The sequence below is a fragment of the Babylonia areolata genome, chromosome 1 (genome assembly GCF_041734735.1).
Source record: "Babylonia areolata isolate BAREFJ2019XMU chromosome 1, ASM4173473v1, whole genome shotgun sequence".
NCBI classification, from domain to species: domain Eukaryota; kingdom Metazoa; phylum Mollusca; class Gastropoda; order Neogastropoda; family Buccinidae; genus Babylonia; species Babylonia areolata.
This window is the reverse complement of record NC_134876.1, coordinates 70,880,119-70,896,042: the sequence shown is the minus strand read 5'-3', so window position 1 is coordinate 70,896,042 and position 15,924 is coordinate 70,880,119. Positions and strand designations below refer to the sequence as shown.

Genomic DNA, 15,924 nt, shown 5'->3' with positions numbered 1-15,924 from the left:
TGTGTGTGTGTGTGTGTGTGTTTGTTTCTATTTCTGTGTGTATAAGTGTATGTCTGTCTGTGTGAGTGTGTGTGTGTGTGTGTGTGTGTGTGTGTGTGTGTCCATGACTGTGTGTGTACTTTATGTGTGTGTGTGTTGATATATATGCGTGTGTGTGTGCGCATGATATGTGTGTGCGCGTAATGCGTGTGTTTGGGGCGGGGGCGGGTGAGCGCGTGATGTGTGTGCGTGTGTGTGTGTGTGTGTGTGCGCGAGAGCTTGAGCGTGACGTGTGTGTGTGTGTGTGTGTGTGTGTGTGTGTGTGGGCGTGATGTGTGACTGTGTGTGGCCAGAGTTGCCATTTACAGGTAAAACAGGGAAAAGGTCAAGGGGGTTTCACTGACGCCTGCTGTATTTACCTGTCCTCTCCCTGGCTTCCTTCCCCCCACCCCCACCCCTTCCGCACCCACCTCTCCCCTTATCCCCCTTCCGTTCATTTCATTCACTCTGTTCCTTTATTCATTCATTCATTCATTCATTCTGCCCTACCTCTATCCTTCCTTCCCTCCGCCCTTTCGTCGTGCTTCTTTTTTTTAAGTGATCCACTTCATTCATTCAACAATTCATTATGTACTCACACACACACACACACACACACACACACACACACACACACACACACACACACACACACACACTATTACACACACACACATACACACACACACACACACACACACACACACACACTATTACACACACACACACACACACACACACACACACACACACACACACACATTCACACATACACACTCATTGCAACTGAGTATGTATGCGAACTGAAATAGGCGAATCTGGATGACAAATTTAGTGATGGGAAAATCGAGAGAAGGCGAATCGGAATGACGCCAAGACATGCAGTGTATCTATTGTCACACAGTCCGGAGTCACAGTGTTTGACGAAGGAGGTCTTGGAGGTGTGCATTTCTGACCACTACCACACATCTGTTATCTAGCGGCAGTGTGCATTTCTAACCAGTATCACATCTGTTATCTAGCGGCAGTGTGCATTTCTAACCAGTATCACACATTTGTTATCTAGCGGCGGTGTGTATTTCTAACCAGTATCACACATTTGTTATCTAGCGGCAGTGTGCATTTCTAACCAGTATCACATCTGTTATCTAGCGGCAGTGTGCATTTCTAACCAGTATCACACATCTGTTATCTAGCAGCGGTGTGCATTTCTAACCAGTATCACACATCTGTTATCTAGCGGCGGTGTGCATTTCTAACCAGTATCACATCTGTTATCTAGCGGCAGTGTGCATTTCTAACCACTATCACACATCTGTTATCTAGCGGCGGTGTGCATTTCTAACCAGTATCACACATCTGTTATCTAGCGGCAGTGTGCATTTCTAACCAGTATCACATCTGTTATCTAGCGGCAGTGTGCATTTCTAACCAGTATCACACATTTGTTATCTAGCGGCGGTGTGTATTTCTAACCAGTATCACACATTTGTTATCTAGCGGCAGTGTGCATTTCTAACCAGTATCACACATTTGTTATCTAGCGGCGGTGTGCATTTCTAACCAGTATCACACATCTGTTATCTAGCGGCAGTGTGCATTTCTAACCAGTATCACACATTTGTTATCTAGCGGCGGTGTGTATTTCTAACCACTATCACACATTTGTTATCTAGCGGCGGTGTGTATTTCTAACCATTATCACACATCTGTTATCTAGCGGCAGTGTGTCTAACCAGTATCACACATCTGTTAACAGATGGTAGTGTGTACTTCTAACCAGTATCACAGATCTGTTAACAGATGGCAGTGTGTATTTCTAACCACTATCACACATTTGTTAACAGACGGCAGTGTGTATTTTTAACCAGTATCACAGATCTGTTCACGGGTGACAATGTTTACTTCTATCCACGATCACCAGATCTGTTATCAGTCAGAGTTCACAGTGACCCAGCATGCCTTATCTGTCCCGTCCATGGCATGTTATTCCTGTTTGCACACACAATCCAGCTAACTGCATGTATGTTGGTTTGGGGTTTTGTTGTTGCTGTTGTGTCTGTGTCTGCGTCTGTGTGTGTTTCTTGTTTTCTTTCAGTTAGTTCATTTCTTTCTTGTCGTCCTATCTTCTTTTTTTTCTTGTGATTATTTCTTTCACTCGGTGTTTTGTTTGGTTCTTTCTTCCTTTCTTCTTATTTAACCCCTCACCCCTCCACCCCCCTCACCCGTCCCCGGCCCCGTTCCGTCTCCCGGCCCTTTCTGTTTGTTTCTTTTCCTTGACTCCTTCCTTCCTTCTTCCTGCCTTCCTCCCTTCCTCCCTTCCTTCCTGTCATTGCCTCTTCTTGTTTCTGCCTTATCTGAATTAGGAACGTTTTCAGTCAATGGTTGATAGAAGACTAGTCATGGCCTGTTCTTCCCACCTGTCCTTGCTAAGCTACCGTCCATTAAAGATAGTGCACACATGTACGAATGGAGACGAAGAAGAAGAAGAATCTGTATCAGACGGAAGGAGACAAGATCACGCAAGGTGCCACACACACACACACACACACACACACACAGATATCCTGGTTCCTCAGAAGATCTCACAGTGGAAGGAGCCGAAAGAAGTGAGGTCAGTTCAGTGCAGAACACACTCACAGGCCGTGTGGCGATTGTCGCTGTAGTGTCCGCTCGTTCATTCACCGTCTGTCTCACAGTGGTTGACTTGCTGTCAGTGCCTGCGTGTGTGTGTATGGAGAGGGTGGGGGGTTCGGGGTTGGTGTGTGTGTGTGTGTGTGTGTGTGTGTGTGTGTGTGTGCATTTTACTGCCTATAGTGAGCCTGTTCAAAATTTATTTTCCATGTTGTTTTCTTCTCTCCATACCTTTCACTCTTTGTCTTAAAAATTTTTATTTTTTAAATAATATAAAGGGAATTATTCAGATAAACCGGAAAGGGAAGATTCAACATGTGTGTGTGTGTGTGTGTGTGTGTGTGTGTGTGTGTGTGTGTGTGTGTGTGTGTGCGTGCCTGTATATACATATATGTTCTGTTCTTATATATATGTATATAAGGAAAGCGAGGTCTAATCCTCTCCTGCCATTGTAACCTTCCCCAACCGTAGTCAGGTACCCATTCACTGGGTGGAGTGAGGAGAATCGGAGTCAGAAAAATGCCTTCCCCAAGGACACGGCACCGTCTTGAAACTGACGTGGCCACGAACCCTCTGACACTGGTGAACACTGGATCATACGTCCAACGCCTTAACCGATTGTGACCACGGCGCTTCCACCCGCTCACAGACACTGTCTGTCTGACAGTGCCTCCTTGAGATACTACATGGTGTCTGTCCACCGCTGCACCCTTTGCCCTCTGCTGAACGAACTCCTGCTTAATTAACCCCATCACTCTTGCCAGACATGGATGCTCATCAGAGAAGGGCTGTCATTCACTGAGATAAAACCGAGAGTTCATGTCAGCAAGTCAGTCACCATTTATTTTTTGGACAACTTCCTCTCGGAATGGTATTACCTTTGGTCATCAGAATCGGTTACCTCACTGTAAAAGGCACACGCAAAAACATAGGACGTGTTGTTATAAAACTGAGGTCACGTTGGCCTCACTTCACAAAGGTTCAGCATTGAAGGGGTTAAGGAGACATGGTGATAAATCAAGGGGGTCGCACACACAATAACTGCCAGCTGTTGATGTCTTCGGCCTCGGTGATAGCCGGTAGTTTACGTTGAACGGAGAATACATGATACATCAAGATATAGCCCTGTACCAGCCGGTTTACACGTGGATCCGGCGAAGGAATAATTTGGTAGGGCGATTTATGACATCTGCTTCTTCTTATCTTTTGTATTGTGGCCTGCAAGCCGTGCCCTGCTCCTTTCTCTGTTTATTTTCTTTCTGTTCTTAGCTGTTTTTGTTGTGGTTTTTTCCCCCCTCTTTTTCATACTCTTGTTTGTACTGTTTTGTTTTGTTTTGTTCCTTCTCCTGTTTTAACAGAATTTGGCAGGAAGCAACCCAGACGTATTTGAAAAGATAAGTAGGTCTCTGTTGTGTTCTCTGTCTGTCTGTCTGTCTGTCTGTCTCTCTCTGTGTCTCTGTATTGCTTCATTGTATATATATAAAAAAGACAACGCATTGAGTTCACATGAGGACATCGAAAACCTGGGTGTTACGTGTTGCTGCATAGTACTAGAAATGATTTTGTGTGATAAACCAGGTGGATACTGGAGAACTGAAAATTAACGTGTGTGTGTGTGTGTGTGTGTGTGTGTGTGTGTGTGTGTGTGTGTGTGTGTGTGTGTGTGTGTTGCAGGTGTGCGTGTCGTGCTGTGACTACAGTTACTGTAACCAGGGGGTGCCTGTCAACGGCAGCACGGCACTGCAGCTCTCCTTCTTCTCCCCCGCCGCCCCCTCCCGCGCCGCCACCACCCCTGCCCCCTCCCCCTTCGTCCTGCCGGGCCTCCTGTGGCTGGGGACCCTGTGGGCGCTGCGCTCCCTCTGTGACGTCACGTGGGGGTCATGACTCTGCCCTGTCCTGTTGACGTTGAACTGCGCCATCTTCTTCAAATCGTCAGAGCGTTCTCTTCTTCTTGGAGTGAATAATTATAAAAGTCTGGTGGTGTCATGATGTACGTCACGATGTGTGGTGATGACGATGTCCTGTTGCTGACTACGGCGTCATCTTCAATCGTCTGAGCGTTCTCTTCTTGGGTTCATGTCATGATGACATCTGGTCTGGTTCGTTAGAGGATCGCCCTGCCTCAGTCGGCAATCAGCGTCGTCAGAACCAGTGCTGATAACGTGCTTTATTTTACAGTTGTTTTTTGGGTTTTTTTTATTTCATTGGTGTGACGAGGATTTTCCGGGAGTGGACGACTCCGAAATCTGACATTCCCGTTATCGACCTTCGTCGTTAATGAGTGGGTGTTTTCCAAGGGTATCAACGTTGATGACAAATGTGGAAATGGTGTATGTAACTACCTATCCACGGTGTAACAATCACCGTTCCTGTCAGAATCATCATCTTCTTCGCCTTCTTCGCGGACTTAATGACGTTTGACGGAACGAATGGTGTGCTATTACCACTGAGGAAACATTGTCATTATTGTAGTTTTTAGAAATGTCGTGTGTTTTTTTGCTTTTTTTTTTTTAATGATGACTTGAATACTGTGTTAACAATGCGGCGATCATCATCATCATCATCAGCGTTGTCGTCCACGTGGTCATATTTTTTAATGATTTTTTAAAAATCTCCACGGTCATAACAAGGCAGTGCGTAACGGTGACTTGATGGAAATCCACAATGAGACAATGACACCTTCGCCTTCATCATTGTGTGTGTGTGTGTGTGTGTGCGTGTGTGTGCGTGTGTGTGTGTGTGTGTGTGTGTGTGTGTTTCCAACGTTCGTTTACCACACCAGCCTTTGAACCAATGCAATATCTGATTTAGCAGGGTGTTTCAGAATATCATCTTAAAGATGCTGAAAAACGTTCTACCTCTCGCGGAGTGTAGTTTTGTGGGTCTGTGCACATAGCACACAGTGTGAACTGCCCTGTTTTCTTTTGCATCACTGCCCGGACATTGCTGTCATGAAATTCGGCACGTCAAAAGTTTGGAACTCACGGTTCTATACCCTCCACACCATATGCATATGTCGTCTCAGCTGTGTTATTTCACTGACGTACGTGATTGTGATCGTCAAGGACAATATGATCACCAGACGATGTTGTAATGGGTGGCTGCCTTGGGTGCAATAAATATCATCATGTTCCATGGACTGTGCTCATACGGACGTTAGAACAAGATCTTTTTGTCCCGTGCTTTGCGTCAGAAACATGGTCACAGTACAGGTGATAAGATACGATGTATTGTTTATTGTCTGATTCTTTACACACTAAAAAAAAAATCTTTTAACACTCACACACACACACAAACACAGCCACACATAAACACACAGATACAGGCAGATAGACAGACAGACAGACAACACACACACACACACACACACACACACACACACACACACACACACACAGTGAAGCTGTCCACCAGCCACACCAGACTGACTGTTTAGTTGTCAGTCTGAAGGCCTGAATCACTGCGGGAAGCAGCAGCTCTGTCCCTTGGCAGAACCAGTATCCGCCCTTCTCTTCACATAGTCTACATTTCAGTCTGTTCTGTAGACATGTATGATGATTAGCAAGCTCTTGGCGCAATAGCTTATTCTGTGTCCACGTCGGAGACTGAATCCTACAGTCGCCATGATTTAAGCATAATCCATCCAATGATATTCTCGTTACAGTTTGGTGATGATGTCTTCACAGAGTTTTACGTCATAGCCTCGTTTCCAGACCCGCTTTCTGCATGGATGGCTAGTGAAAATTAATTTTGTCCATGTGACAATGGTCTGGTGGGGGGCCCAGAACGACGGTGCATTGTGCGATCAACAAAACACCCACACTGTCATTGCTTCGGAGAGTGAAGATTGATGAGGCGTGTCAAATCCCGTGTCTTTGAAAGCTGAGCGAGAAAGATCATGAAGACGTCAGTCTGGTGCCGTGTGCTTGGGGGAAGGCGCGGCGTGTGCAACTGCAAGTGGCGTTATGGTCCTGGTTTTATTTCAGTTCTTTTTATCTGTTGGGAGTAGCAATAGATACACTGTTGTACCCACTCCCTTCCCAAAGGGGGCTGAAGGAATAGACTTCTTTGAACGTTGGGACCACAGGACAGGAATGATGGATGAAGCGGTGTTGACACAGCCATCAAAGGACAGACCTACCGGGTGGAGAAACTGAAGACATGACACTCATTGTGCGGTCCTGAAAATGGTGCCATAGCGGAGGTGGGCAAGGGACGGACGCGGTTGTTTGGAACAATCAGTGACTCGTTTGGTCCAGTGGAATCAAAACATTTTGACTTACCCTGTGACTGTATGTGTGTACGTGTGTGTGTGTGTGTGTGTGTGCGCGCGCGTGCGTGCGAGAGTGGGTGTGTGTGCATGTGTATGTATGCATGCGTACTTGAGTGCATTTGTGTGTGGTGTGTGTGCGTGTGTATTTGGTTGCTTGCACGCGTACGTCGGTCAAAAAGCAGCCTGCGTTGGGTAAATATGCTGTGTGTTGAAGTAGACTGTCCAGAATGTGTTATTACTGGTGTGGCAAAACGAGTCTGAGTGTGAAATGTTGCGGCATTGTTTGTTTTTTACCAACAGCACTGTACATGACATACGACAATGTAGCTTTCATTGTGTTTTATTTTGGTAACATTTTTAGCATGGGCGCCAACAAGTAGGAGCCTTTGCATGTACGGTAGTTAATTAGTCAATAAATGGCTACTTATTCTGTGCTGTAGTGTATGAAATAGTCAATAAATGGCTACTTATTCTGTGCTGTAGTGTATGAAAGATATTAGTCTGTACTGCACACGTGTATGATGATTAACATCCACAGCGCAATGGACCTTGGTCAGGACGTGGCGCTATGTGCTGTGTCCATGTCTGACCATTCAGTGACTGTATCCCACACTGTTGACGTTACTGACAAAGTGCAATAGAAATGTCAATGCTCTGTGTTCTCTCAGCGTCTGTGTCATTGTATCTCGAATGGTTATAAATACATAAAGCTACATCACTGTTCCATCTGTGCGTTTCTTCCTTTCTTTGTTGCTCCGTCAAAGCCAAGCCGTACACACGGGGCCGTCCATACCAGGGCTGCTGCTGTGGATGGCTTGTGCTTGTCTTTCACCCGACACTGACGAAAATTCAACGTCGGAAAATCAGTCAATCAGAACAACAGTTTCGTTGGTTGCTCGCTGGCACTGGCTCTGATGAACGAAGTCATGGTGGTTGTTCCTGCTGTGTTTTTGTTAAGTGTTCATTCCTCGAATTTATTTATTTGTTTCGACTTTGTTTGTACTTTTGTTTTTATCTGTTTTAGTTCACACAGAAAAAAACAACAACAAAAACAGCAACACCAACAAAAACCAAAAACAAAAAAAACAACCAACACCCCCCCCCCCCCCCCCCCCAAACCAAAACCAACCGAAAACAACAACAACAAAATCCAAAAAGGGTGTCATTGGATATTTCTCAAATGATACGATGCGAGATAGAAACGCTGTCGACAGAAAAAGTCAAAAGTTTTTTGTTTTGTTTTTTTAACTGGTGAACGGCTGTAATTCCTAACGTCACGAACACGAGATTATTATTATTATTTTCGAAATGCAGTGATTCTTGTCAACAGCAAAATTGTGTTTAGATAGGAAAATGCTCGGATATCTTCTACCGTGGCATATATTTTATCTCACAATCGAATTATGATTCGCCTTGAGGCCTTTTGTCTCGTGAAACAGAGAGAGAATGAGAGAGATTCCAATGGCTTCACAATCAGCACGTAAGTTTCAAAGGGATTTGATCACACAGTATGGTTACTCGTCAACCTGACAAACACTCAGTAGTTACAAGATCTCAACAGCTGAATGAAACTCATGCTTGTTTAACGCATTCATGCGCGCGCTCGAATACACATACATAGACAATTACATAAACATACACATATACGTTCACATACACACACTTGCATACACACATACATACATGCATACACACACACACTTGCAAACTCGCGCGCACACACACACACACACACACTTGCAAACTCGCACGCACAGCACGCATACAGCTCACGGTAACGCGGTTCGTCGTTTGCTTCGATGTTCACGTGCAGTCGTTCCCTCGACTGACGAGGTTCTGCACACCGTGAACACAGAACCGGTGTGGAGCGAGCTGCATTGCGCACAGACGCTTGAGACTCCACAGCGTGGACGATTCAAGTTTATTTCCACTGCATTCGATTTGTAAAACACAACAAAACTAAAAGCAGGGAGACAGAAAACGTGCAGCCATTGACAGGATATCCGTGGTGGTTGTTTTTTGTTTTTTGGTTTTTTTTCCCCACTGATACTTTCGACAAAAGAAACGTGGATTCCTTGAGCGTCACCAGCGCCCAGTGTTGTGGGAGATTGCCCCCCCACCCCCCCAAATCTTCTGTGGTCGGCCACAAATATGAACCCGTGTCTCTTGAAAGGTAAACTTACGTATAAGTTGAAGCTTCTTTTTGTTGTTGGTGGTTCATCATGCATGTATAGCAAAGTCCTATTTCAGCATCCTAAATTGAGGACTCTGTTTCACCGGCAATTTTGGTACATGTATGAAAGGATATTACCATTAGTAGATGATGAAACCCAATGTCAGTGGAACTCATTTTGTACATTTTACGCAATTTTGATGCGGATTCAGTCACTAAACTAATGTGCCACCATCTTGCTTTTTTCCGTTTTTGGTCCCACAAATCTTAAAAATGAAACCAATAGGTGCAATAATTTAGGACGCTAAAATAGGACATTACATGTTAAGTTATATCCCATCATTAATAACGCTTATAAGTGACACAGTTTCAATATAATTATACACGTGAGAACAGTGATGTGACATCTGCTGAGCAGCTCCGCAGGATGTAACTTCACAATACCAATTCTCCGTTCCCTTTCATCACTCACTGTGTCCACACTTCAATTCCGGTGGAGCGGTGGTGGCCTGTTGGTAGAACGCCGAACATAATTTGAAGGATCCCAGGTTCAATTTCAGTGAGGACCGGGATGGTTATCATAGTCCCCCCCCCCCCCCCCCCAACTAGACATCTTGTGGTGGTCTGGGTGCTAGTGTTTTGGACTAGACGATATCATGAGGTCCTGTGTGCAGCATTGACCGAGCGCACGCAAGAGAAACCAAAGCAACTAGAGAGTCGTCTCTGGCATAAACAGAAAATGAATAAGGTAGACAAGGGGTGGGGGTGGGGGGTGAAGAGGGTGTGGGTGGATGTGGATGAGTCGTACCTGAATATGGAGACGTTCTCCTTGGTTAGAGCAGCCCGAATTCTTTGCAGTGAAATTTCGTGTTATGGCTGAAGTATAGTGCAAAACGATGCTGTTATTTTATTTTTATTTTTTATTTTTTATTTTCTTTCCATAATTAGTTATCAGACGGGTTTACTCAGTGTCTGTGTGTGATCATTTATTGCTAGAGCACTGATCATTAGAGATAAAGTCCAAAAGGCATGTCATTCTACTTGGTAAGCCACATAAAATGCGTGTGAATGCAAATTCTGTTCTCAAACCACCAGGAAACGTGAGTTATACAAACTATAATTATTCAGGGAAGAAGACAAAATTGACTGCAGGATTTTTCAAAACAAAAAACTAAAGTTTATAAAAACCTTTTTGGTGGTAGATGGATCCTCTTTGTTTTGTGGGATACGATGTTTCGAACCATAGGCCCGTTGTCAAGTGATGAAAAGAGGACAGTGTGGATAGGAAAGCCTGTCACCCAGAAATGGGTGATGACATCTCACTACTTTCTGTTATGATGGACCATGCACACTAAACACTTGCTGATCACCATTCAGTACAATGCATACTCACACACACACACACACACACACACACACACATCATAACAGAAAGTAGTGAGATGTCATCACCCATTTCTCACATCATTTCTCACACAGGCTTTCCTACCCACTCTATCCTCTTTTCATCACTTGTATAATTATTCCAATCAGAGGGGTACAAGGGTGGAGAGGTTGGCAATATCCACATTTCTTCCCCTCCACTCCTTTGCGTGACTGATGGAGTGAACGTCCACGCCATGTGAACACCGCTCATCCTGTCTTCAGTGGGAAAATTGTGGATATTGCCACAATTCAACCTCTGCCCCACTGCTTCTCTCCCCAGATTTCTTAGCAACACACACACACACACACACACACACACAATCACACACACACACAATCACACACACACACACAATCACACACACACACACACACACACACACAATCACACACACACACACACACAATCACACACACACACGTTTGGCACGTTTGTGTCAAACCTGTTCGAAAAATCTAAAATTAATTCAGATGACGTAGACACACAGAAGACCGTAAGTCCATACCCCATCTGGGAGATGAATAAAGCACATTTTGATGTTAATCATACTGACATTAAAAAGAATGAAAATCCGAATATCATGGCAACGGAAGTCCGAGTACACCTTCAAAATAGATACCGTGATCATTTACAGATCTACACAGATGGCTCACTATTAGACAATGGCCAAGCAGGTTCAGCTTTCGTTATACCAGAACTGAAAACGGAAAGATCATACTATATTGGTAAAAATCGTTCAATATTCACTGCTGAACTTATTGCTGTTCTTATGGCTCTAAATCATATTCTTGATCTTCCAATTTGCCTTCTACAAGTCTTGTTTTGCGTTGATTCCAAATCTGTATTATGTGCTTTAAACTCACCAAATTGTAAGAACAAATCTAAAATCATACTAGAAATCAGCCACATTTTACATCTTTTAAGCTTGAAAGGAACACATATTACGTTTTTCTGGGTTCCTTCACATCTTGGTATTCTCTACAATGAATGGGCTGACAGGACAGCAAGAAAAGGTGCAAAGAACGAACAGGGAACCATAGAACTTTATGTGCCTCTATCTGTACAAGAGGGTTATCGAATACTAGAAAAAACATCGTGGAACAAAGTCAGAGAATTATACCAAGAAAACGGCAAAGCTTTAAATCATAGTGTAATTAATGGTCAACAACCGGGAACTATCAATCAGTCAAATACATACAGTAATTCAATAAGATTAAGGCAGATTCATACATTATCAAACAGGATAAAACTGAACGCTTTTGTAACAAAGTTCAGCAAAGATGTCAGATGTATATGTGGAGAACATATTTCTAGCAACCATGTAATATTCGAATGTCAGAATCTAAAATGTTTTTTGCCAGACTTCACCAAAAGTTCTTTTGAATGTGTTATTAACAATTCCAATATGTTATTTGTTATTGCAGAAGGTTTGCTGCATAGTCCTATAGGACATTTGTTATAGATGTTATATTTGTTTGATGTTGGCGTTTATAACGTTTCCATTTTTCCTAGCGTTGTCTCTCCCTATTCACCCTCCACACATACACACACTTTTACCCCTCCCCCTCTCACAGCCCCTACCCCCACGGGTTTTTTTTTTTTTTTTTTTTTTTTTTCCCGTCTAATATCACTTCAAGTGGAAAGACGTTAAACTGAAGACAACAACAACACACACACACACACAATCACACACACACACACACACACAATCACACACACACACACACACACACACAATCACACACACACACACACACAATCACACACACAATCACACACACACACACACACACAATCACACACACACACACAATCACACACACACACACACACACACACACACACACACACACATACCCCCCTACCTGTTCTTCCTCCCACCGCCAGCCACATTCCCCGTGGTCCTCCAAGCCTTATGGGTCTGTTTGTATGTGAAGAAAAGCCAATGTGTTTGTTTGTATGTTCGTTGTGTGTGAAGGAAAGGTCACGTGTGTTCGTTGTGTGTGTGAAGAAAAAGTCACTTGTGTTCGTTGTGTTTGAAGAAAAGGCCACTGTGTTTGTAGTGTGTGAGGAAACGAACACGTATGTTCGTTTGCATGTGAAGAACACGTGTATTCGTTGTGTGTGAAGAAAAGAACACGTATGTTCGTTTGTATGTGAAGAACACGTGTATTCGTTGTGTGTGAAGAAAAGAACACGTGTATTCGTTGTGTGTGAAGAAAAGAACACGTGTGTTCGTTTGTATGTGAAGAAAACGCGTGTATTCGTTGTGTGTGAAGAAAAGAACACATGTGTTTGCTGTGTGTGAAGAAAAGAACACGTGTGTTTGTTGTGTGTGAAGAAAAGAACACATGTGTTTCCTGTGTGTGAAGAAAAGAACACGTATGTTCGTTTGTATGTGAAGAAAAGAACACATGTGTTCTTTGTGTGTGAAGAAAAGAACACGTGTATTCGTTGTGTGTGAAGAAAAGAACACGTGTATTCGTTGTGTGTGAAGAAAAGAACACGTGTATTCGTTGTGTGTGAAGAAAAGAACGTGTTCTTTGTGTGTGAAGAAAAGAACACGTGTATTCGTTGTGTGTGAAAAAAGAACACGTGTATTCGTTGTGTGTGAAAAAAGAACACGTGTATTCTTTGTGTGTGAAGAAAAGAACACGTGTATTCGTTGTGTGTGAAGAAAAGAACACGTGTGTTCGTTGTGTGTGAAGAAAAGAACACGTGTATTCGTTGTGTGTGAAGAAAAGAACACGTGTGTTCTTTTTGTGTGAAGAAAAGTTCTCAGTGTGGGGGCCGGGCGGCCGAAAAAAAAAAAGAAAAAGAAAAAAAAAAAAGCTGGTACCTCTCCCCCTCTCACCCCTTTCCTCACACACATACCCTCTCATCTGTGATCCTATGATCCTGTCACCAGATCCCTGGCATCAGGGTTTACGTGCTCTTTAAAGGACACCGTCGGGGATCAAGGAAAGAATATAAAGCCTATTAGGTATCAGCAGACTTTGACGTGATTTCGCTTGATTTATCTGGGGGGTTGGAGGACGGGAAGGGAGGAAGGTGATGGGTGAGAGAGAGAGAGGGGGGGGGGGGGGGGGGGGGAGTGTTGGGGGGGGGGGATGGAAATGAGCTTCCGAAGTATTTTGCATGTTAAAGCGCCGGGGCTTAAGTGTTGAAAGACGGATAAACATGGCAAGGATTAAGAAATGCGCGCGCGCGCGCGCGCGCACACACACACACACACACACACACACCTTGAAGAGAGGGAAAGTGTATTTTAAAGTATCGCGTATCAAAGGGAGAGATTCAAGCGAAAAATGATAGTCCCTCCACCTCCACCCCTTGTTTCTTTTGTCATACCTGTCGTGTTCTGTGGTTCCGAGAAAAGACTAAGTCTCGCATCTTTTCCCAATGTTTGGGAATGTGACACCAAAGGATTGAAATAGTTTGGTCTCTTCATCTAAAGAAAAAAAACAACAAAAAAGAAAAAGAAAAAAAAAACAACCCCAAAACCCCCCACCTTTTTTAGACCATAATGGAGTTCAGGTACCGTTTCATGCGATCTGAAAACCCCTGTTGTGAAGCGCTCATTCAAAGAATCCTCCTCCGGAGAAAGAAAAGAAGAGGAAAAAGAAGAGAAAAAAAAAAGTTTAAAAACTGCAGACATGAGGCATGTTTAAGTCCTTTAAAAAAAACAACTAAACTTGTGGAACACGTTATTTGATCTGAACAGCTTAAAAACTTTCACCAGGTACTGTGCAGCTGTATCAAGTCTTGTAGCTGGCAGACAGATTGGTTGGTTGTATTCCATCCCTGAAATTCCACGTCCCAGACGACTGCAGTTTTGGTTCCTTCACTGCACCAAGCCACTGCACTCGGGTTTTGAGGATTTACAGTTGCTCCATTAAAATTCATTCTCATTTCCCCCCTTCCCCCCACCCCCGCAAGGAAAACAAAAAGGAGGAGTTTGTTAATGTGTACAGTCTATGCCGCCTCGTGTGCCTTTTAAAATGTAAACACCACTTCCCCTTCAGAGAAGCTAGCTCGTTGTCAGAAACCGCGAAGGAGAGGAGATAACGAGACTGTCCCCAAGATTCCAGTTGCAAGCTTATAAATATCCACTCACCCTTTATCCAGACACCCCTATTTAATATCCAGGCACCCCTACTTCATGTCATGTCACCAACCCAATGCAGCTATCCAGTTTCCAGAACAATAACCAGCAAATGTGGTGTCCCCTCTCCAACCCCTCTAACATTTTCACCGCTGTCACCACTCTGCACGAGGGAGATGGGAGAGAAGGCAACTCGGGTACCCCGGGTGGATTGCGGGGAACCCCGGGGGCTGGCCTGATCCTCGTCCTCTTACCGGCCCCGTGGCCTTTGTCCCTTATGTCAGTCTGGCTAATCCTGACAAATTGCTGGATCAACTTTTCGGGTGTGCGCGTGGGGTTGATGGTGGTGGTGGTGGTTGAGGGGATGGGGAGAAGGGGGGGGGGGACGGGGGGGGAGTGGGGGGGGGGGGGGTAAGGGGTTGGGAGAACGCCGTGTAAAGGTTTTTTGTTGTGGTCTTTTTCTTTTTTCTTTCTCTCTTTTTTTTTTTAAATTTTTTTTATTGGAGCACTGGCTTTGGCATCAACTGTATCTGGATACAGTATTTGTGTGCGCACATACTGGCCTGTAGACGAACTGTTAACACGTTTTATTGTTTTAACCCAGAGTATACCGTAAAAGGACACGGGTCTGTAGTTGTCGGCACAACTTCTGTCTCATTCACTGTCTCCCTTCTTACGCAGATGTTGCGTAGCGTATATGGATAGTCCGCACGCTTTGACACATTGAAAATGAAACTTGTCAACAGTTTCGGTATTGGCGGACATTCATACCATCAACAACTGACAGGCTCTGTCAGCAAGCCAGGCCCAAATCTGCCATCAGCCCATGAACACAAACAGGTCCACACATTTCTGTGGCTCCCTCACCAAGAGATATTGTGGTTTTCATCTCATTGTGATGGAGAGTGCAAATTGTATAGGATTATGGTGGTGGTTCTGTCTCGGCTGAATGCCATGCAGGCTGGTCTTCAGTAGCGCTTGATTCGGGGACTCCTTTACACTTCTGGGGTTGTCTGGTGCTTAGAACTTTACAAATAATATTCCGTAATCCTGCCCGACAGCGTCTTCTTTTTCCTCTTGCTCTTTCTCTTCTTTGCCTGTCCTGTGTCATGTAGCCTCTGTTTTTATTACCTAGTTACTTATTTTTTCAGAAACATTTTCCCAAAATGTCTTTGTGCACAATAGTCTGTCTCAGGAAGACTTGATTTGCACATATAAATTGCACATACACACATGCATTTTGCATAAAATGATCCTCCTTTTCATATCCCCACAGATCACACACACAATGATGT

At 44.1% G+C, this 15,924-nt stretch overlaps 1 protein-coding gene across 2 annotated transcripts in view; it reads left to right on the top strand.

Annotated features, from left to right (window-relative positions):
• The window catches only part of LOC143286775 (ly6/PLAUR domain-containing protein 6-like), a 50,345-nt gene extending 45,509 nt beyond the window's left edge, over positions 1-4,836 (top strand). For both annotated transcript variants that reach the window (XM_076594560.1, XM_076594553.1), the window contains exon 5: positions 4,327-4,836. In XM_076594560.1, the coding sequence (XP_076450675.1) occupies positions 4,327-4,536 (210 nt within the window). In that variant the 3' untranslated portion in view covers positions 4,537-4,836. The remainder of the gene's footprint in view (positions 1-4,326) is intronic.
• Positions 4,837-15,924: the final 11,088 nt, after the last annotated feature.